General features: G+C 36.3%; 1 protein-coding gene across 2 annotated transcripts in view; it reads left to right on the plus strand.

The window, feature by feature from the left end:
- Positions 1 to 23,918, plus strand: part of HOMER1 (homer scaffold protein 1) — an 88,460-nt gene that overhangs the window by 36,189 nt on the left and 28,353 nt on the right. For both annotated transcript variants that reach the window (XM_072922005.1, XM_002187874.7), the window contains one exon: positions 5,231 to 5,373. In XM_072922005.1, coding sequence (XP_072778106.1) covers positions 5,231 to 5,373 — 143 coding nt within the window. The remainder of the gene's footprint in view (positions 1 to 5,230; positions 5,374 to 23,918) is intronic.

Here is a 23,918-nt window from a genome sequence, read left to right on the forward strand (position 1 = left end):
TTCTGTAAGTTTACTGTCTCTAAATTTTTGATAAATTCTACAGAGACAATGGAAGTATATATTTCAATATTATACACTTGTCAATAATACACACCTGACTTTAGAAACAGTGAAGGGCTTCATCCAGGCCTCTAGTAACTTGATGTTATAAGCAAAAAATTATTATGCTTCTCTTTGATACGTTGATTAATATTTTGGACTCAGAAGTTAAATCTGACACTGTCACGTGGAGTGACTTATTACATGGTTTGGATGTAAATTTGAGCTATTCACTCAGAAACAAGATGCTTTTGTTTTGCAGCTCATCAGGGTTAAAGCTTTCTATTAAACTGTGTGAGCTATTAATGTTGTTCATTTTCCTGTACAGAGTTCTTTTTACAGTTGAAACCTAACATTTATGGTGTAGGCAGTTACAGAAATCTGAGTGATTCTATAATGCCTATTGAGGGCTGCAATTTCATTATGGAACACTGAAGAATAATTTCCTATTCAGGCCTTATTTTTCTTCTATTGACTTTTCACTATGTTGGTAAGCTAGTATATTATTCTGGGTAATACAGTTAGTGCAAGTGCTGACACATAAGCATAGTATTTTTCACATACTAGTTCCCTAGAGAGAAAGGAATAAAATCAAGAACTTCAGAGTTTAGAACAGATAGGAAGCAATGGCATCATGACAAACTCTAGCAGTTCTGTGGTACTGGGCTCATTCAGTCGGATTTATGACGGGGGGGAGGATGGGTCCTTGCTACTAGAGAGGAAAGTTGGGACCATAGAGACACTTGAAAGAGCACCTGCTCTCATTTTCATCATTTGCTAAAAGGTGGCTGTAAGGCAAACAATTCAGCTGTTGTCTTTCTGAATAGTTTTATAGCTCTTCTTTCCCTTTTGCATAATGATCTGTTGCAGAGGGGGAGAGGGAAAGAGGAAGGAGATATTTTTAATGGTGAGTAAATGCCTTGCAGGAACCTGGCTTTTTCAGTAGAGCTTTGGTGGCATTGGCAGGAAGGACATTGAGAGGTTTATGAACTCTGTAATGACAACTCAGTTATCTAAAAGGATCAGTCCCTCTGCAGTCTTGGACATGCAGATATCTTTCTCTGTTAAATTAGTAATAAGTAGAAAAATCTGCATATCAAAACTGGAAAATATAAACATAAAACTTAAATAGAATGTTTTATTTCTCTTGGTACAGCTTTAAAAAATATCTTTATTATTTACCAGTTAATTCAAGTACTAGATATGGTACATTTCCCACCGTCTCTACTACAGAATTCTAAAAGAGTAAAAGTATGCTCTTTCAGATTGAATCTTTATGAAATATATCTACAACTAATGTAACAAAACACTGCACAAGATATTTGCTGTCCACTATTGTTTGATGCAAGCCTGAAAATACCTCTGCTACGTGTGAGTTTCAATTCTGAATGCCATGCAATAACATTGGAAACTGCAAAGAAAAATAAATCAAGAGATCACAGCAAAAAGATCTCAGAAAACTGGTGTATATTTGTAGTTCAAATATTTAGCAGACTCTAGCCATGTTAAAACTTCAGGGCAATTTTGCCTTAAGTCCACTGAAATTAGGTTGATTGTGTCAGGTGTTACGTGCTTTAGCAAAGTGCTGCTCCTATAAAGTCCCTCAATAGCCCAGAAGTAGAAGTTCTGTGGATTTTTTTGATATTTTGTTTCATTTGATGGAATATGTTCTTCAGATTTTTTTTTTTGTGTGTGTGTGTGGGAAACACATGGTAGAAAGAAAACCATACATAGCCTAATTTGCAGTTACTTTATAGCAGGAGTGCCTTGTCCCTAAGCAATGCTGCTGCTAATTTTAAACTCTTCATTCTCCCTGTTTCTTTAATACTCGCTGTTCTCTGCCTGCCTACCAGCAGGCTTTACTTTGATTTTCCAGAATATCAGATAATAGATAAAATCACCATTTACCTTAACTATAAAGAGAACTTAACTTGTTCAGAGAAAGACAGTGGCCTAGACCACCAAATTAGAAGAGAGATGCTGCTTTTTTATATGTAAGTCCCATTGAGTGCCCTGGGCTTTCTCGAGATGAAGAGTAACATACTGCTTCTGTGTCAGAGAACCTGTACTTTAAAGCCATCTTTATGAAGACAGATTCATATAATAGTACACAATATATCTATATCTGGTATGTCTGGAGGCCTTGGTCTAAAAAGAAGTTTTCTATTTTGGGACTTCTAAGACCACCTATGCACATAGCTGTACCATTTGGTGTCCATTTAACTGAGCCTTAGGTAATAAAAACTTGCAGTCCTCTTTCTGTGTTTACATAAAACTGAAATACTGGGTCCCCCTGCTTTGCCACTTCCTATTTACCAGATCCATCTTGTAATATAGGAAATAATTTTGCTTTTGTCATAAAATTCATGGATCTTGCAGTGGCAAGCCACCCATTTCTCAGTTACTAGCTTCCCCATGCAGTTACACTTAGATCTGGAGTTCACTGAGCTGCATGGAGCAATAGCCTGACAATTGTAGAACCATATAGAGCAGTTTGTTCAGTTGTCATCTGAACCTCAGTTCTTTTTTGCTAAGGATGACTGTGCTCTGATTTTTTTTTTTTTTTTTTTTTTTTTTTTTTTTTTTTACCCTGGTCATTTCAGAGTAAGACTTTTTTTGGTTTCTGATTCAGAGTAAGACTTTTTTTGGTTTCTGAAATTGTGGGGTGGGTAAATTATTTAAAATAATCTTGTATGTGATTCTGAGACTTTCCTATGCAAACTATTAGAATAACTATTGCCTGAAAAATTTTACGATCATGATTCTTAGTGAAAGAAAGGGTTGGTTTTGGCAAAATTATCCTGGTTTATAATTTTTTGTCTTGTTCTTTGTATAAGTACAGAGTTCGCTTAGGGCTTGTGAAAAACGTCACTTTCTGGGATGCTATATGAATTTTTGCAACAAATACTGCAACAAATGTTTCATGTATGTTAGGGTGGCAGTAGCCAGCAGACTTATGCCACTGCCAAGCACTGCAGGGAAACACTATGAAGAATAGCTGTGCCAGGGAGGTGTATGGAATCCTTACTGAGACAACAGTATAATACTAAATATCTAAACATGCTGGATTTCTTTTTGTTTGTTCATTAATTTAGAACCACTAACTTCTCCTATTTTTTCTGTTTCTTATTGTTATCTAAAAGGTTCTTGTTTTTACTAAAAGGTGGTTTGATATGTGCTGTATTGTCTACTTATTTTACTTTAAGGACTCTTCTGTAAGTGCATATGGGGTTTATATTGAAATATGTCTTTTGATGAATATCCACCCCACTATTATGTTTAGTTTAAATAGTAAATATCACAACGTCATGCCCAATTTTGTAAAATCTGGAGTGGATATGTGAAGTTATAATGGTAGCAATAAAAACTTAAATACAGATGCAGAACTCACAAAGTGTTTCTAAAATAGTTATACTTCTCTAATTAATATAAAATGGGAACATATTATTTCTAAGCATTTGTGAAAAATCTTTTCACTGTAAGTGTCTTTTTCTATTATATTTGGTGTTTTCTTCATAGTCAGGTCTATTAAAGTTGTCTGCAAATAAATTACTTATCAGACAGTAGTAGTTGTGAATGTGTGAAAGCACTGATTAACTTGTACTTTTTGTGGAGGAGAAGCACATTAAAAACTGATTTTTCTTTTGTTCATGAATTTGCAGGCCATGATCCTTTACCTGTTACATAGACTGGGATGTATTTCTGCCTTAATTTTTGTTACTTGAAATTTTTGTTACTTGAATTTCATTCATATTAAAAGTCTATGGAAGTACTTTAATGAAAAAATAGGCCTAGATGGCACTTGTAATGTTTCTCCTTTTCACTCGCATTTAAAACATTTTAATAAGTAGACTCTGATTTTATGAATCTAGTGGTAGTGTTACAGGAATTTTTGCCTTAAAGATACAAACTATACAGATTTTCTAGACTATGGTATGTAATGTTTTATTATACATAATGTAGTTTGAAAAGAAAAAAAAAATAGAAGAAAAAATTTTAGATCCAGAAAGGTTCACTTATTGTCAATGGAAACTGTCTATCCTACTGGATGATAATAGTAATAACAATAATAATAGTAGTAGTAGTATGTGGATATTCTCATTTCAATCAGAGAGAAGAAGAGAAATATTTCTGCCAGGCTAAGCCTGGGAAAAAGTCTGAGAGAAATGTAAACAATCTATTATCTTGTTTTCCTTTCATATTGTTTATAAATATGTTCTGCCACACTGACCTAAGTCTGGTGTACCAATCAGGTGAAATGTTTTTACTTTGAGACCCATGGAATTAATGTTTACGATTTTCTCTATCAAAGAGAGAGGGGTTTTTGAATAAACATTCATTTGCCTTCTGAAATTGTATGAAATCACCCATCCCTGGCTCAACAGTGTCAGTAGTAGAAGACAAGACCATGCCATCTGTATAGAATAATTTATTTGCCTCTTTATATTATCAACTCTTTTCTTTTTCATATGTAAATGTATACACAAACGTACACACAAATGTACATGCTGGTGTGATGAAAGGTAATGAAAACCACAGCAGTGCCTTCTGCTGGGAGGCAGCCATGAAGTTGTTGAGGTGTCTAATTGTATAGCCATAGCTATGTGTACACCTGGCTGTAGTTGGAGTATTCTCCTTCCCAGATAATACTATGACCAGCAAGAGCTAGGCCAGGCTAACATGAAAATTTTTGCCTGTACTTTGCTGAACAAGTGTTCTTTATAGATGGGAACACACCACAAATGGCCCTCCCACTGTTCACTTTGGTTAATAAGCAGCACTAAAACTAGATTTTGAAACAAATACCAGAATTGTTTGTTTCACTGCATTAGAATGTAAAGTATGAGACAAAAATTCCAGGTGTCAAGAGTCACCCACTGTGTATCAGAATAAGGGTGGAATGTAATACAATGTAAGAGAGAGGTCTATAATAAGTAGAAGGCTGGATCTTACAAAGAATTCATAGGCCACTTGTATTTTGTGTAAGATAATGTGAATCTTTTGGTAATATACTTCTATATTAAATACACATGATGAAATATGACCATGAGGGTTTCTGGAAATCTGAACACCATATTAGTACTAACTAAAATTTTTACATTGTTTAAGAATGAATGTTAGTGCTTTTATGTACGTAACCTGTCTGGGCAGGTCAGTTTGTAACTTCAATATGTTGTTTGTTTCATTTAAGGAATCAGCTGGAGGGGATATTCAGTCTCCTTTAACTCCGGAGAGCATTAACGGGACAGATGACGAGCGAGTGATGCCAGAAGTGACGCAGAACTCAGAACCAAGGGCTGAACCAACACAGAACGCATTGCCATTTACCCATAGGTACAGATTCCATTCCCACATCCTGATTAAGTGATACCTATCTCCTTCCTTGTTAAAGGGACCTTCTCCCGTGTTGTTTGGGGAAACAAAGCAAACCCACCTCTCACCCTAAAAAATGGACTCACTTTTAGATTTGTAATATTTTTTCTAATTAAAAAAAATACGAGAAAATCTCTTGGAATAAGATTTGGGAGGACATTATAGTTTATTCAGCCATTAACACCGGTTAGTGTAGGTGTCCCTTTAACAGCAGTCAATATGTCGATTCTGAGCAGTAAAATTACCTGCTTCATATATTCTAATTAAATTATTTTTGTACACATTCTTTAAATGGCTGATGAAACTTGATGTCAGTCTTTCATTGGCAAGTTCTTGGAAGAAAAGGGACTCTTACAGCATTTTTGGATTATGAAGTTTAAAGCAGGCTTTAATTGCACAGTTCTCTGATAGTTGTAAAATTTTTCAAGTTTTTTTTTCAAAATACAAGAGAAGTGCAGCTCTGCTTCAGACTGAATTCTTGGTTTTTGTGTTAGGAATGCTGTGCTCTGTTCTTTGAGAAAGGCAGGACTTCTTATTTAGTTATACAAGTGACGAGTTACAATGGATATATCTTGCCTATTAGAAGTAATTGTAAAGAAGTCACTCTCAATAAAACGTGTAATTTATTGGGACCATGGAGAGTAAGGGAAACATTTAATAAAGTTAGAACACATCTAGAAATACTAGATTTGTTTTTTAAGCATTGTGTGATTCAGCCTAAGTGGAGTTTAAGAGCTCTTAATCAAAGTCTGGGGGATATTAACACTTCAGATGTGTAACGCAATTCAAAGTGAGCAGAAGTGAAACCAAAATTGTGCAGAACATCTCCATTTTTGTAAGAGAATAATACTGTTAAGCATCTGGAAAAAAATTATATGCATTTTTCAAATGAGAAAAACCCTCTTACACTAATTTTTTTTAACAGAGTGATTCTGTTTATTTTTATACTGTCACCAATGCATATATTACATGTTTCAGGAGAAATGGTGCATTGTGAGACTGTTATGTGCATGGTGAAGGAGTATTACAAACGTTGCAGATCTGTCAGTGCTCTGTAACAAGTTTGTTTAAACTGTTTGAGTATCAAAATTTTCTATCAATATTTCTGTGAAAAGGAATTGTGATAAAACCCACCCATGATTAGTGTGGTTTGTTCTTTTAAAAAAATGATAGTCTGAAGATGTCTCCTCTGGTTCTGCATATGTAAATATGTTTTCTGGTATGCCAGTGTAGTAGATAAGTTTGCTCTCCACTAAGCATTACTGAAGACACTTTTGAAACCCTGTTGTCATTTTCAATGATTAGAGTAGAGTTTACAAAACTTTTAAATGCATTGCATTTTTCTATCTACTTAATGTATGCAGTGTGAGTGCCTAGTTTTAGGTTTTTGTCCTGTTAGATATCAGTACCTAGAATTAATCTTCCAACAATAACTCTGCATTTTGAGATTTACTTCTTGTTAATTCTCAAAAGACCAGTGTTTTGTCTGCTAATGGTAGCTTAAAGTTTGTTAGTGAATTATTACTGAACAAAACCCAAGTTTATATACCTCTTTGAAATAAATTAATTTTTTTGAATAGGTAAGGATTTTATTATAAATAAATAAGTTTTATTTATTTATTATAAACAAATAAATATGCATGAAACACATGCACAAAGGAGATGGAAAGTGAAGCCTCCAGGACTGTGTTAATTCTGGTTAAATGGTCATGTTTTTGTAGAGGGTTTTCATAATAATAAATTGGCAACTAGGTAGACACACCTAACTGCTTGCGCTGTCTAAAAGGGTGCTCTCTTCAGGCAGTCTGCTTGCCCTGACATACAAGGAAAAAAAAAATTAAAACCTTATGTCCAAATTATTGGAGACTCCCTGGGCTTCTCATGCATAAGGAGTCCAGGAAAGATCTGTGCTTTCCCTTGTTGCTTGCCTTTCTGATGATGTGTTGTGTATGTGGCACTCCATGTGTAATGGAGAAGAGTTGCTGAACTGGGCCCTTTCCTGGTAACTTCTGCTGATTTTGGGCCTTTTCCTTCTGCATTCTGCATTTCCACAAAGGTAAAGTTTAGTCAGCACTTTTTGGTGAGGAAGGTAATACTACAAGGGCATTTGAGTATTGTCTTGTTTGTGGCGTTTCTTTTCACTGATTTGCCTTTAGTTCAGAAACTCCTGATCAAGCTTTAGGTGCTTTTTGGAAGAAAAGGCATTGTGGATTTCCCTGCAGTGAGTTTAGTTGTAGGGCAGGTGAGAGTCACCCAGGCTGGTTTACACTGCACTGAAATAACACTACCATAGCAAGTTTGTTTATTCAATAAATGGGAAAGCTCCATTATGCTCTGACATTAACCCTAGATACTTACTGTGTGAAGAATGAAAAGGCGTGGTCCTCAGTGTGTGTTGGAGCACACAGAAGTAGGTGTGGGGCAGAACAGAAGGAGCCTGTGCAGTCATGGGGCAAGTGTTGTAGCTTCGTGGGCAGCTAAGATGAGGTGAGCAGCTCTGTTTGGCAGCGGTGGCTGGCCGGGTAGGAGCTTTGGCAGCCAAGAAGTTTGTCAAGCACAGCAAAACCAGGTGTCTCTGTAGGAGAGGAGAGAGGAGTAAAGGTTTGAAGGGGCCTACTGTCAAAAAACAGTGATTCAAGTAAGGGGTTTCATGTCCTTATATGAATTGGAAGTCTGACAGGAGTGGAAAAGGTCAGCAATTACAGGTGTGAAGGCAGTGCTTTAGTTTATATCCTACAGCTTGTTCATTTTCAATCTGCACACCTAGAAAAAGTTCAGTTGGATTTTGTTATAACATGTCTTTTCTGGCAATATATGTTTTCTTCTTCCCCTTAGGTCTTAGTGTAAGTAGCTGAAATCTTTTATTTCATCTGTATAAGTGTAGACTACTTTGGTATTTATAGTTATTTCCTCACCCCAAAAATCATCACTACTCGAGTCACCAGAGTTTTATGAGAGTTCAAATGTCTTATTATTTCAGTAAATAGTTGTAAGAATTGAAATTAATATTCTCTGGAATGTGTCTAAAATTCCATTAATACCCCCTGAGCATTACAGTGCTGAAGTCTAGTTGCTTCAATTTAATTCTCATCAGGAAAGTCCTAATGCTCTTCACAAGCAGTGTAATTCAGACCGACTGCTTGAGAGATAAGTATACTAAACAGTTACAAATCTTGCACCAAAGATAAACTCTTGTAATTAAATATCTTGCCTTCTTTTAAGCTATGTATGATGGTTAATGTTGAACAATTAAGTAATATTACTGTGAACTCCCACATCCTGTAATATTTTACACACTGAGCACTGCTGTCATGGATAAATGTTTCCAGAACAAATGAAGTAAAATGTAGTGTAAGGAATGACATTAGAATTCTTTAAAGTCTTGTCCATGACATTGATCAGTCCTTTTCTGAACAATAGCTAGTCCAAGGAGACTTTTTTCTAGTAGAATCTAGGTAATCAAATCTAACATTTAAATGAAAACTACAAAACATACATATTTTTGTTCTATATACGTATTTCTCTTCTTAAGTAAAATTTAGTTTCCTCAGATATATTTCCTGTCTAAAAAGATTTTCCACATTCTTCAAGTTGTGATTTTTTTTTGTCTTTTTCTCCAAGTGAAAACTGTTGATTATAAAATGAGGTTTGGAGAGAAAAAAGTTGCTAAAAATTTTTGACTACTACAGATGTAAGTGATTTAAAGTTTTCACATGACCAGAAATTGTCTACTATGCACCATGGGGATTAAAACTTTTATTAAACCTATTCAGTTTTAATATTTTAATTCTTGTTTAAGGCTGAATAGTGTATTTGTGAACTTTGCAAGTGCTGCTTTTTGATAACTGTTGAACTTGCTCTTTCACTCTTGAAGAGAATAAATTTGCTTATAACAAGCTTTATTCTGTTTTTGACACCTTAAGAAGCTGATAAAGCACATTTTCAGAAAGGAAATATAAGAGGACTCTTCTGGGACAAACTTTGAACGTCTTCAATTTCCTGTCAACCATGACTTGTACCTGTTACCTCATTTTATTTTGTAATGCATAAACTTGGAATTTCAATTACATAATGTTTTGATCAGATAATATATAATGTGTGTGTTTGTTGCTTGTTAGTTAAAACTCATATTTTTGTATTCAAATTTTTAATAGGGAATTCTGACTCATTGCCTTAGTGAAAATGGACTTAATTTGAATGATGCTTGTGTCTTATATATGTTATTGTCTAGATAGGTTACCATTTAATAATGCTGCATGTAAATCCAATGCTGTACAACAAAGAAAAACCAAAAAGTCTTGCTGCTAGGTCATGCTCTTTCTCTGAGTTTTCATTAAAACTTGTATATAGAAATCTCTTCGGTAGATTTTTTCACTGTGTGTATTGAAACTACTCACTTTTACAGTGTAAATATTGTAGTTGTGTTATAGTACAGGTACTTTGTTAATCAGGCAGAACTGTTAACTTGGCTTAAAGGAAAATGTTTGAGTTAATAATTATTGGGGTATTTTATAATTTGAATTTAAACTCAAATCCTAGTATTTAGATGTTTATTATAGAGTTATGCTTCCTTATCAGGTAGTCCTGGAGTGTTTATTGCTTTTTTAAAAATACTTGGGTTTAAATGTTATTTAACCTGATCAGAAGATTATTTATTGTTGTGAGGATGCTCACAAGCTCTCTAATCAAAGCTCCTGCTCAAAGAGAAGCTATGAGATGAGATCAAACTGCTCTAAACTTTATCCACTTAGGTTTTGAAAGCTTTCTGGAAAGGCAAAGGGTAAAATCAGGCATTTTTGAAAGGTTTCTGTATAACATAAAAGGCAGCAACTTTTTCACATTGCATGGTACTATAGTGAACTGTGACATTTTAGGGCACACTAGAGGAATTCTGCAAAATTCAATTGCTGTGTTGAACAAGATTATTATTTCTTGTGTCACATTCAGAGAAGAAACTCAGAGATGATATGTTCCAGCTGTCAGGGTAAGCAAAGAATTGGTTAGTATAGAAACTTAGACCTAGATCTGACTTGCTTTCAACCAGCATTTTCTGATGTTGTGAAGCCAGCTGTACTGTTCTTCCAGCCTCTTGTGCTTCACTGGCATGAGCCTGGTGCTCTCTCCTTTCCTGACCCAATTCCTGCTGCTTCCCAAACTTGTGCACTTCTGCCTAAGCTGTGGAATCTAGCTCATGAAGGGTCTCCTTAAAAATAAAAGTTACATCTAGGAAATTAGTAATTTGAAAGGAAGATCTCACAGTGTGTTTGTGTAATTATTCTTTTTATAACTGACTTGCCTGATTTTGTCAATTTCTGATGATTCTTTAAGATATCTTTGAAGTACATAGTAAACCATTTTAATAAGGTATTTCTAGTAATGGAAGGAGAGGTAGAGAGGAAGAATGTCCATGTTATATGTGTTGTTTAACTCTTCAAAATCAAGAAACTCTGAACTAATAGAGCTAATTTTAATAGTTAGGGAAATCTGTGAAAGCAAAAAACTAAAAATAATCTAATACTTAAGAGAGTAATCTTACCATCTCTCTTGTTGACATAGGCATGTTCTTATTTGGGGTACATGAATTGCTTACCTCCTGAGGTTTATTTAGTGAGAATTCCCAGAGAATGATGTAAATTATATGCACTGGGTATCTGATATTAGATTATATAAATACCATTCTCAGGGACAACAAAGCGCTCTTGAAATACACCTGTCAAGTACATTCTTAGAGGAGGAATATAATCCTTATGCAATTTATATTTAAAAAAAACCAAAACAACAAAACAAGCTAAAACTGACTTTTGCTATGTGTTTTTCCTCCCTTTAATCATGTACATAAGAAAAAAAAACCCCAACAAAAAACAGTTAAAACCAAAAGAAAATCATCTTGCTTAAGGAATAAAATTCTATTTTTGAAGTAAATGCATTGGGTTCAACCTGTTCAAAGTATGGATGACATTAAAGATTGTTAGTACTTCAGCAGCTGTAAACATTGGCTTTGTGAATTGGGATATGTGATGCTTAACACTAAATCTGATTTGGTAGGGCAAGTGGCTCGGGTTGGATTTTTGTGTTGCACCCATTATTTAACAATCATTACTTTTGTTAATATTCTCACAAATACAATTTGCATTAATTCATTTTAGGAGTCTACTCTTAAGCATGAATTCATCTGTTTTTGTGATTTTTAGGCAGTAGTGGAGGAACTACTTCTTTTTTCTAGATTTTCCAAATAACTTACTTGAATAACGAGCTTTTTCTATTGTGCAATTTGATACCAGAGTGAATACTTGTTAAAATTTGTAAGCAGTATCTGTGGGGTTTGTACATGGTATAATTTGTACATATATTATTTTAAATCTGATGGATTTTGAGCTGTAAGCTTAAGTATGCCATCATCTTCTCAAAAAACATTATTAAAACTAGTTTTAGAAGATATTGTGTAGACAGTTGATACCTCATGTCTTCTTTACTCCTCCTTCCATCACTGTTTTTGATATTGTTTTGTGTCATTATAGGAAAGCTTTCAACCAGTTAGAAGGGATTAGGTGTATAAGGATTAGGATTAAGGGGACTGGAGCACCTTCTTTGTGAAGACACACTGAGAAAGTTGTGGCTGTTGAACCTGGAGAAGAGAAGTTTGAGTGGAGACCTCATAACAACCTTCCAGTATCTGAAGGAGCCTACAGGGAAGTCAGAGAGGGGCTCTTCATCAGGAACTGTAGTGCTAGGACAAGGAGTAATCGGGACAAATGGAAAGACATGAAATTTGGTTAGATATTAGGAAAATAATTATTTCCTTTGAACCTGGTGAGATACTGGAGCTCAGGTTGCCCAGAGAGGTTGATGGCCCAACCTTGGCTGTGTTGAAAGCCAGGTTGGACAAGGCCTTAAGCAACCTGGTTTAATGGGAGATATCCCTGCCTGTGGCTTGGGGTTTGCAGCTAGATGATCTTTAAGGTTCCCTCCAATTCTTAGCATTCTGTGGTTTTATGATTCTATAAACTGTGAACTGAACTTTCCTGAGGCACCATGAAGTAGACCAAAGTCCTGTCCATAATATATTAGAGATCTCTTTCATATGTCTTTTAAAAATTTTTTCAAGACTGAAAATCGTTAATATCAAAGATAACAGATACACGAAAGAAATGCTGCAAGTCTCAAAACACTATTCTCCAAGAAAACAAACAAACAAAAAGCTTTGAGCAGAAATACTCACTTTGTAGAATTGCTTTTCATTTGAAACTCACCTGCGGACAGACTTAGCACTTTGAAACTACAAATGTAATGCATTGGAAACTTCACTGCATACTTAGAATTTTTCAGCCTCCCATTAAAGGAACAAAACCAGAAAGCCAATAATACCTGAAGTTACCAAGGAAGAAAAAGCCAAAACAGTCACCTAGCTATTGATCTCTTGAGTTTCAATGGGTTTTCCAAAAGTCTTGACCTTGAGAAGAGAAACCCTTTTTAAAGAGAAAGACAGAGGGTATGTTTTGCAGGACACATACATTTTCCCCCAAGTCTGATCACTCAAACATTACAGTCTCCTCCTCATTGGCTAGGAAAGGAGTTACATAGAAGTTTTTCAGTGTAACAGAAACCATCCATGCCTGTAAACTCAGCCTAGGATTAATTCTTGATAAGAAAGCTGGGGGCTTTCTTTAGAACCAGAAAGTTGGACTCAAATTTATTATGAAACTTAGGGTAGTCTGTTCTGGAGGTAAGAGTATACACAGGTTGCACCCATCTACACACACACATGCTTTGCTTTGCCAAAGAGACTTCTTCAGTGCCCTGTGTTATGCCCCAGAAGCCATTCAGAAGTGTATATTAGAAATAAAGTGTCCTAGTAGCTGGCATGTAGCTGCTTCGTTTCAAATGCAAGTCCCCTTACCTTTGCCACACAAAATACAACACTTATGCAACCATCTATATGGGTAGGCGAATGCTAAAGAAACATTTCCAGACTTGTGAATTTACTATTTTCTGTCTATATTAACTCTGCCATTATGACGTGTTTCTATGAAATGCAAGAATAATCTGGTCTTGGGTTTCAGGGTACATATTCCCATCCACATAGAATTTATTAAAAAGGTTTTAGAAAAAAGACATTGAAGAGAATTGAAGATTTGTGCAGAACAATCTCCATCACTATCATATTTCAGTTCTTGCATATTTTACTCATCCCAAGGTTCACTTCATGTTAACTTTGGTATTTTTTTTAGTAAAATTAGATAGACTTGTGCAACTCACCATCAGTAGTCATGGAAGTCTGTCATATGCCTTAGTGAAGGAAATTCAAGTGTTGCTAAAGAGTTTTGATTTCAAAGTCTGCGAGCTCAAAACATGTTTAAAAAAACTTCTGCAAGAGAAAACTTCGCTTTTTGTCAATTTTTTTAATATTAAAATATGTTTAACTTGTAGCAACAATGTAGTTTCAAAATACAGCTTTAAAGCTTACTCTTTTAAGGTCTACATAAACCTGCCTCCCCCAAGCCACACTTGCTTGACTATTATTGAAAAGTATGTTTTAATGAGGAAACATCTCCAGCTGTTCAGCTGATCAAGTACTTGAATATCTTCACCCAGGTATTTTAAAATGAGGGTGGTGATGCACTGGAACAGGCTGTTGGGAGAAGTCATGGATACCCCATCCCTGAAAGTATTAAAGGACAGGTTGGATGGGCGTCTGAGCAACTTGGTCTACTGGAAGATGACCCTGCCCATGGTAGGCAGGTTGGAGCTAGGTGATCATTAAGGTCTCTACCAAACCAAACCATACCATTCTGTGATTCTATGATAAAACAAGTTAAACAAGCCTGAATCTCTCAGTTAGAGGCTCTTTTCAGCTGTAGGGTTTACATTTCCAAGTCACTTGGCCCCTCTACCCTGCACCAGGTATTGTGTCTGTTTCACCTGTTCGTATTTTCTTCTGAAACTTCCCTGTGTTGCTGTTCCTTATCTGCCTGATTTATTCTAAGAGAAAGGGCAAACTTTACACTTTTGGGCAGTGGGGCCAAACCCAGTAGAATACTTGAAGAAATATTTTTTAAAAGAGGGAGTGCATAAGAAAAAAGTCTGTAGCAGAATACACTTTTTAGCAAAAGTGAAGCTCCATTGGATGGATATATCAGTTTAGATCTTTTTTACTGATACCAGCAAGTTACTCTGCCTCCTGTGTTATTTGAGGTGTAGTGGTGGATCATGAGATATCTGCACATCTCCTATGAGAAGCTGCACATATAGATAGATATCTGCTTCTGAAGTTTTATGCATACTGTGTGATTATGGTTTCACTGCCATTCCGTAGACATGATGATAGACAAACAACTATAATGACAATGTTAAAGAAAGACTAATTCATTCCTATTCTTGAAACAGTGTAGAACTCATTTTTCTCAAAGTTCCAATCAGAAAATAAATAAATGGAACTTCATTCTTTTACACCTCATGTTAAAGATGAAGTCACCAATTTAGTCTATAGATTTTTATATTCTTTTTAGAATTTGCTCTATTACTCCCTTCCTCTCTGCTCTCTCTCCTTGGACAAGAGATACATTCTGAAAACAGAAAGGGGATCAGTAGCACCATCTTCTGCAAGTATTTAAGCTTAAGAACCAGTCTTTCATTTTATTCGTGATTATTAGTTTATAAGAATAGTATTAAATATATGATATATGATAGGAGTGTATTAAATATATGATAGGGCAATTTGCATCTGAGTGTAAAGTGTACACTGCACCAGCGTTATAAGATGCCAAGCATCTTCAGTCATGAAGCATATCCACTTTGAGTCTTGGTGAAATGTTAGCTGTGGATTCCCCTGAAGCACACAACATGGATTCTTTCATCCACGGGCTTTGCCATTTATAAAGTGCTTAGATGGTGTTAATGAAGCCCATATGGACTTCCAATGAGCTAATTTTAGTCAATTAGATACCTCAATACTAGAGGATTAGCATGAAAGTCAAACACAGTGAGAGCTGGCTTCAATTATTAATTTATTCTTGTGGAAAATGTGAGGTAGAAGTGCTGCTATACCAAATTCTGCTTGGGTTAAGAGGAAGCAGAAATAGTGTGTGAATTCAGGAGGTGTGAATGCAACTCCTGTTCCTTTGCTACCTTTCTGATGCCAGAGTAAATCTTCAGACTTGACAACTGTACCTTTAGCTTGTACAGGCTCCTCCAGTGGCTGCACAGAACAGGGAGGATAGGATAAAGTTGCAAGAACATGTCTGTCCCTGGGATAGTTTTTATTCACAGACACAAAGTTAGGAGCTAACTTTGTTGTGCCTTTCGACTTCACCTGTTCAGAGCCAACATACAGTTGTCTGTGTTGTGCGAAGAGATCATGTTGATGAAGCCACTTGCTGGTTTTAGATATTTATTGATAGGATTCAATCAAATGGATTACCTCTGCCCACTTCTTGAAAGAATGCATATAGAAAAGCTAAAGTTCAACAAAAAAGATAATAGCAATTTAGAAGACTCTATTAAAAGAGTACTAACATAGTGTATTTTTAAAAGGAATATTTCATGTTTAAATTAATCACTTATACAAAAAATAGCTTTCAATTAAGTTATTTTTCCTAGAATTTGTCTGGAATTCGTAAATATATGCGTGTGAGTATGTATGTATGCATACAAGATATGTATATTCTTTGAGGGACCATTTTACATCCCTGCAAGACCAATGGACCAAGGACCAGAAGCTGTTAAGTTTTACATGAAGTTAAAGCTTAGTTTCAAGTCCAAGGCTGAAGATCTGTGCTGTTTTACTTATATGATACTTTATAAGATACTTTATAAGACACTTTATAAGTGTCTTGGTTTTGTCAAATGAATTAAGATTGTTAAAGATTTTCCCCTTCTTTAGTGATAGGTCAAGGTAGTAATTCCTTTGGAGGATGTTGTGTCCTGGGTTCTCTAGTGGAGAACCAGCAAATTCTCCGACATCCATGTGACAATGTCAAAAAATAACACCTGAAGGGCTTCTGTAGTGCCTGATGCTTTTCCTCCTAGATAGACACCTAAGACTAGGTGGATGAAGGGCCATGTTGGGATACTTGACCTCTCTTAGCTTTTAAACATCTAAACCTGCTGAAGACAGCTCTCATTCACTAAACCCTCTTTCCCAGATACAGCCTTTATTTGTACTTCCTGGCAGTGTTGCAATCCACAGTTTTGCTTTCTGTATTCTATGGAGGGAACACAGCGTGATGTTCCCCAGGATTGCAGTCACCCTGCCATAGCTCCCTAATGGACTGTTTCAATTACTCTCCCTATCCTCTAGGTCAAGGTTCCTGTCCAGATAGTGTAAGCCCCAAGAAGACTAGAATAAAATCTTGTTGATCAAGTAAACAGCCAAAGCTGCTTCCCTCTAAGCCATTTTAGGAGGTCTAAATGTGCAAACGACATTCAGTCTGCACCTGAACAAGTAGTTTGATTAAATGTAATTGTGTCATGTTGATTTTCTGTCACATTGTAGTAGGCAGACCCCTTGAAGTGGGACATCAATAGTGTCAGCCTTGTTCTGGCAGACATGGGTAGAGGTTAGTGGCAGGCACACATAAACACAACTATTTTTTTCTGTCAAAAATGTGTACTTAATGTATTATCTTTTTGAGTTTAAGAGTATTTCACAGTAACACCAAACAGCCATCAAGTTCTGTAATGAATTGAGTTGGCACAAATCAGCAATGAACTAGAATATAAAAATTTTTAAATCAGCTCTTAAGCCATTTGGCAAATGAAGCTAGAGCTATGTGAACACACTGAAATAAAATGTCTGGAATGTCCAGAACTCTGGTTTCTCAAATACACAATAATAAAGCATTTTTATGAGTGGTCTACATCTCATGATCAGCTTAGATTGCACAGTTGTTGCTTTTGCTGATGGCACTGTGCTGATCACTATGGCACTATGATGTAACGATTCTGTCTTTCTGATAAGAAATGCAGAGGGCTTGGTTTCTAAATTAACATTAGAGTAGTGGAAACCATTCTTCTGGTCGACTGCAGTCCCACAGGTAATTAAGAAGTAATTTTCTTCAAATAACGTAGTTCACACAAAAAAACCAAAACCAAACCAAAACCCTGAAAGTGAATTGACTGAATTCTACTCAGTTATTCAGCTCTAGCAGTTTGCCAAAAGAGGAAAAATAAAAGAGATTTTTCCTTTTCACTATAATTCAAATAGATAGAAAAATATAGTTTTGTTGTCTGAAGCCAAATGCATGTAGGTAATACCTTCTGGTTAATTTGGCCCAATTTTAAGAAAATAGCCAAAATAATTTCCTATATGTGTGAAGTTTATTCTAACTGTTCACTATGTATGACTGCAAATTACCTGCGCTTTATTTAGGAAATACTTTGAAATGTAAACCTAATGTAATTACATGACAACACCAATTGTGTAGTACCTTCCTTCTATACTCTCCAGAGGTTTTAGTATTTTGGTTTAATTATTCTTTGGCACTTCAGAAATCATTTGTGTAAGGCTTATGAACAGCATAGTGAGAGGCTGAAGAAAGATGGCTTTTAAACATCTTTACATCATTGTGTTTGCCCTACCCTTTCTCTTGTCTAGAGGCCTTATCAGGGAAAGTGAAATAGAGCTTGCAAAACTAGAAAACAAGCTGAAATGTGGCACATAGGTACAGCCTTATGAAAGGATGAAAGTTCAGTCACTGCTCTGCTGTCGGTGAACTCACTAGAAAAACTCATGTGCAACTTCATTCTTTCCCTGCTGGGTTGCAATGAGTTAAGTAAGATAAGATAGGAGATAAGAGGGAAGCCAAGCTTTATATTTTTCTTGGAAACTGTTAGATCAATTAAGTGTTGAATTGGAAAGAATGGATCTATAAATTATTACATTTTACCTTCCAGCTGAATTCTTGAGCCTAATCATCTTCATTATACCAAAAAGAAGATGAAGGAAATCTAAAATCACTTAGTCTAGACTGAGTAAATAAGAGCTATTAACTACTAGTTAGTTAAGAAAGGTGTCATGCCATGTTAGTTTTTTCCTTTAAAAGTGGGATTTTTTACAGTTAGGGAGAGAAACTTGCATAGGGACTGCTTCCTCTGAGTGTTAAGCTGTAGTTAATGGGAAAAGTATGAGTACCAGAGACTTCTCATGTATTAAATTGAACCTCTTGATTCATCAATTTAATTAAATTTTAGTATATTCAGCTTTAGGATCAACATACTGCAAGTAATATAGTCTCTTCTCAGATTCAAATTTGCTTTAAACAAGGCAAATGTAATATTTCCATTCTCTTAAAGAACTGGAATGGAAAAAAATGCGACTTGCAGTATCCACATATGTTAAAACTCACTTGTGATTTGTTTTGTTGAAACATATACAATCAATAAATATTTTACTCTGACAATATCATGCGACTTACTGCTTTTTCTTCAAAGTACTTCTGAGAGTTCCATAGATTGTTTAGTTTGGACTTAATATTTAGGCTATTGACTCTTAAGTAATTGCATGACTACCATAGGAGATAAATAAAACTTAATTAAATTTTCAATGCTTCCGTGTTAACTTCAGTTCCCTTAATGGAATAAGCTTATTTTGTTGTCAGCATGCAAACGAGAGTCCATCTCTGGCACTACCTGTGCGATTAATGCAACTCCTTGTATTTACTGAGATAAGAAAACTGGCAATTGTAATGCAAAAATGAATTGCACCAGTAGTTACTATTTGATATCATAAGATAACCTAATGTACTATCTGGGTGGAAGCCCAGTAGTCATAAATCACAATCTTTATGCAAATGATATAGAACCATTTCTGTAGGTCATTCTATAAAAATGCCTTTCTATTGCTGGTAGTGGAGTTGAGGCCCTGCCAGCTGTATTGAGTCTTCTGCTGAGGTCAGTATTTGCTGTGAAAGTAAGATGGGAACCAGCATTAAGGGGTCTTAATAGGCTGAGCTGTCCTGTTGTATCAATAACAGAAGGTTCAGCTAAAAATTAAACCAGGCATTTGTAAATCTTTCACATTGAACCACTTGTAACAGCTGCTCCATCTTCAGCAGAGGCACAACACACTCCAGTTACAGCTGTGACAACACCTACAAATGCAGGCAGAGGCTTGTGCTGAGGCTCTCCACTACTTGTGTGAGGTTATGTCAGGCTTACAGGGCTGGGAAAAGTCTCTGTAGCCAGCTCACTGCTCTGCATGTGGCTGTGGTTGCCCAGAGGGTAGCTCTTTCTTCACTCTGTTATTGCAGAGCTGAAAACTTGTGCCAAGTCCTGTAGAATCAACCTGCAGCTGCCAAAACCTTCTGAGCCACATCTAGACTGCTAAATAAAATGTGCTGTGGTACTGAGGTCTGTGGGCTGAATTGTTTCCTCCTGTTTCCCCCTCCACAGAAGAAGTTCTGTGCCCCTTCAGTGTCCTTATGGTTGTAGGGCACAGTTACTGTGTTTTGTATGGCATTTTTTTCCACTCCAACATACCTGCAGTGATCAGAAGGCCTCATTGCCACCCACTTCAGAGGTATTCTCGTTGCACCAAAACACAGATTAACACTGCATGCCCAGGAGTGTTTCAGGTGGGAATGGAAGGGTTACAGATCCCCTAAGGCCTCAGAAGACTGTGAAGATGGAAGGACTCTAAACAATGACTATGAGCAAACTGTATTTAGAATCTCCTTGGCCAGGTATTACTGGGCAGGGCAGTTTGCCCATTTTGCAGAGAGTGCAAACTCCCCAGTCCACAAAACCTTTGGAAGCTCAGGGTTTTGGGCCCTATTTTACTAAGCAGAAAAGGTGGTCACTGTAAAAGAAGTTGTTCTTTGTCTTACTACCACACATTTTTGTGACAGAAAAACTCACTGAGGGGTAATTGAGAAGTAACAGTTCAGTGAAACTGTTAAAATCTGAATATCACTCAATAAAAGACAGCCCAGAAAAGAGGTGTGTAGGGAAGTCAAATGCTCTATTCTGTTACACAGAGTGCAAATTGCTTCAGTGCACACACAAATTATTGTTATTAGTAGGATTTTTGAAAGAAACTTAGGATTTTGCCTAGCCTTGGGCCTAGCAGGATGAATCCATACTAATTCAGAGTGTGAATTTGCAGTTAAACTGCTTTGAATTCTTGTGTGTACAGATGGGTTCCACAATGAAGATAATTTTAGTGTCAGGGTTACCATGTCCTAGTATCTGACTTGCTGGTAGCCACATCATCTAATTGATTTCTTAAAGTGATTAAGTGCCATAAATTCCAGAGTCAATTTTACTTTCTTTGCAGTCAAATACCTAGTCATTTCAGAAAATGGGATGTAAGTTCCTAAAAAACTTTGGCTGATTTTAAAAATGTATTTTTGTTAGAATATTTGAAGTATTTAGCACCATAGCAACAGCAAGGAATTATTTTTAATGTTCAGTGCACTAAAAAAACTTAGTGGATATCAGTGACACGCTACATATCTGAAAGTAAACTATTTCCAACAACATCAATATGCTATTTCAATAAGGGAACAAGACAATTTCTTCTTTTACTTTTTCATAATATGTGATAATTGTTAGATCAATAAGGTTTTAATGACTACTGCAAAAAACCTAGAAATTAATTTGCCATACTTGTGCTTTCAAAGGGCTTACAGTTATAAGAATGAGTTGCTGTTCTTTGTTTATACTCTGTAGCCTTCATAAAGAAATAACAAATTCTGTTTACTTTATAACATTTAATTAGTAATAAAAATGAGGTATTTTTAAAAGTATAAAATTAGAAGTTGAGCCTCTTCAGAGAGATCAGGGAATTTGTTCAGGTTAAAACCAGGGTTTTTGCTTTGTGATACAGTGTACAAAATCATGCTTAATTCTGTGCTTAACAGCATAATTTAAATAAGAATCCAAGTTTAAATGTTTCCTGTGTAAACACATCCAGGGTGAAATAGCATGCAGTACAGGAAACTTAGTAATGTCATTGTTTTGTCTTTGCTTTGTTCCTTCCTTTAACTTGGGTCAGGACTGGCACCTAAGTCCCACACGACTAGAGATCATTACTGAAGCATTAATTTTGTCTTAATATTCCATGAAGTGTACTTCAAGAGCTCCTCTTTTCTATTAACCTTAGTATTTCTATGAGCAGTGAACACATACTTAGCCATTTTTAACTCTGGCTTTGTTGCCTTTTGCTGGCATATGATACTGGGTTACTGAATGTGGTATTTAGGTGAAAATTCTCATTCTTAAAAATTTGAGTTTCATACCCAGTCTATTCCTCTGTGACAAAGCAGTCTGTGTTATGGTGATTTCTATAGCCCTGTGATTAATAAAGGCCAAATTACAACATACAGAGCACGACTTTAACTGGGGGATCTAAATAGGATATGGCCACCCATTTTCATTGCATAGTGATCTGCTATACAGTCTTTGTGGAAAGAAACTGTATAATTACTCAACTACTTTTGTCATTTTCACCCATTAAGTCCACAAAGATATTGATCCTTCCTCAGTGAGCTGATAAGGCGTAGTGTAAGAGCTGCCTAAGAGCAGTAACAGAACTGGAAAGGCAAGTCTTCTGCCCATGGGCTGCATGGGTACTCTGGATGATTGAGAGTCCAGTTGAGAGGGTGGCCAAGCTGATAGGCTAAATGAAAGCGAAAGCTTATATGTGAAACACCTCGAGGAAGAAATCTGTTCTATCTCCGTATATTGTAGCTGCCCAAATTTGCAGAAAAAGCTTCTGCATTTGCCTTCTACATTGACATAGAAACTGGGAGTTCAAGCATATTGTAGCTCCAAGTTGAACAAAGGTGTGTGCAAAACAAAATAACATGTCCTGGAGTGGGATGAACCTTCAATATTTGTACAGAATGATAGACTCCCAGACACATAATTCCCTCATCTGCTGATTCCTCATTTCATCCACTCAGCTGCCTTTCTTGCTTTCCAGCAGGGTGGCTTTGATATTAGGCACCTCACTTGAAGTACAATGTGCTTCAAGGGCCTCCTTCATCTCTTTTGCTATGAGCTGATTCACAACCATGTTTCTCTGGTTTTATGCTGATGTAACTCCACTGAGATTATGTAGATATTCCTTATCCCAAAAGGAAGAACAGATCTTTCATGCTCTTTTAATATTCTTCATTCTCTCCCCAGGGGACCTATCCTCCTTTGCTAAAAATTATTTTGAATACTCTAATTAAGGATAAGGATCTCTTTGAATATTAATTAGCTTTTCATTGGCCGCACTCAAAATATTTAACTCAAAGCAATTTCCTGGTAATTATCTCTGGGTTATAACTTCGAGAAGATTTACTTTTTTTTAATAAATTCTAGTTTATCAAGTAATACTTCCTTCTGTGTGTGTATGGTTAATCACAGCTGCATGTAAGACAGTGAGGCAGTGGCTGTGAAGAGGCAATTGTTTTGTGTCTTAAGTTTTCCTCTTACAAAATCTGTTGTTCTTACTGTAGCTTTCCCTCTTTTGCTGTTATTTAATTATTTAACTAGACTCTTTCTCACATGTATGCAAATTTAGGCCCCTACAAGCTGATAGCTCTGTAGGAAGACAAAAATGGCAGACCAACTCACACCCTTTCTTTCTTGCCTCTTCCTTGAGTGGTGAGATAGGGCCTGATCCACTCCATGACTCTTTCTTCAACTTCTAGCTTATTATAGGGCTCCTCCTCCATAATTTAATAGAAGAAAAAACTCCCTTCTCTTCCCTATTGCTTTGAATATTCAAGAGAGAGGGAGAGATTTCCATACCATTCCTGAGAGCTTATGGTGCTTTGAACTAGCAAGAGCACAAACTCCCAAAACCCATCAGGTTTAAATCCTTTCCATCACAAAGTTGTTTTAGACATTTAATAGGTGGTCACAGTAGATGCTTTTTGGAATCTCCAAAAAGGGATGTAATTCCGAAATTGCTTGTTTAAAAATTCTTCTACATCAGGACGTAAGCTGATGAGCTTGAGTTTCATGTTCAGCACGAATGAAAAGAGGTTTCTTGTGAGGTTTTAGGAATGCCCTCAGGGATGCTGCAGCCCCTTGCTGTACCAGCAGAGTCAACATCTCCATCAAATGAAGAAGTCACCTCATTTCAGTGTAGGCAATAGCAAGCATAGCTTGTTGAAGAGATCTTGCCCTTACAGCCTTCAGCATTAATTGAAGCTTATTTGATATGGGGGATTTCATAAAGACCTTTTATAGGATTCCTTCCCAAATGCACCTGGGAATTTTACATAAATGTGAACACTTGCCTTACACTTCCAAGGAGAAGAAGCGATGCTTTGTGTTCGCTGGATCTCTGGGATGCAACTGCAACAGAACCAAATGGTTCACAGTACCCCTGTGCTTTGTTGAGCATGAAGAGCTGCTCTGTAAGGCTTACCAGCCCGGCTGTCAGAAGGGATCACTCCTTGCTGCCAGCACAGTTAATGCATTGTTACCAGCCGGTTGACATACCACTCCCTCTGCTTGATAATGCTCAGTTCACCAGACTCTTGGGCTGCTTCCAACACATGCCACTATTT

Source organism: Taeniopygia guttata, chromosome Z, assembly GCF_048771995.1.
Source record: "Taeniopygia guttata chromosome Z, bTaeGut7.mat, whole genome shotgun sequence".
Classification (NCBI taxonomy): Eukaryota; Metazoa; Chordata; class Aves; order Passeriformes; family Estrildidae; genus Taeniopygia; species Taeniopygia guttata.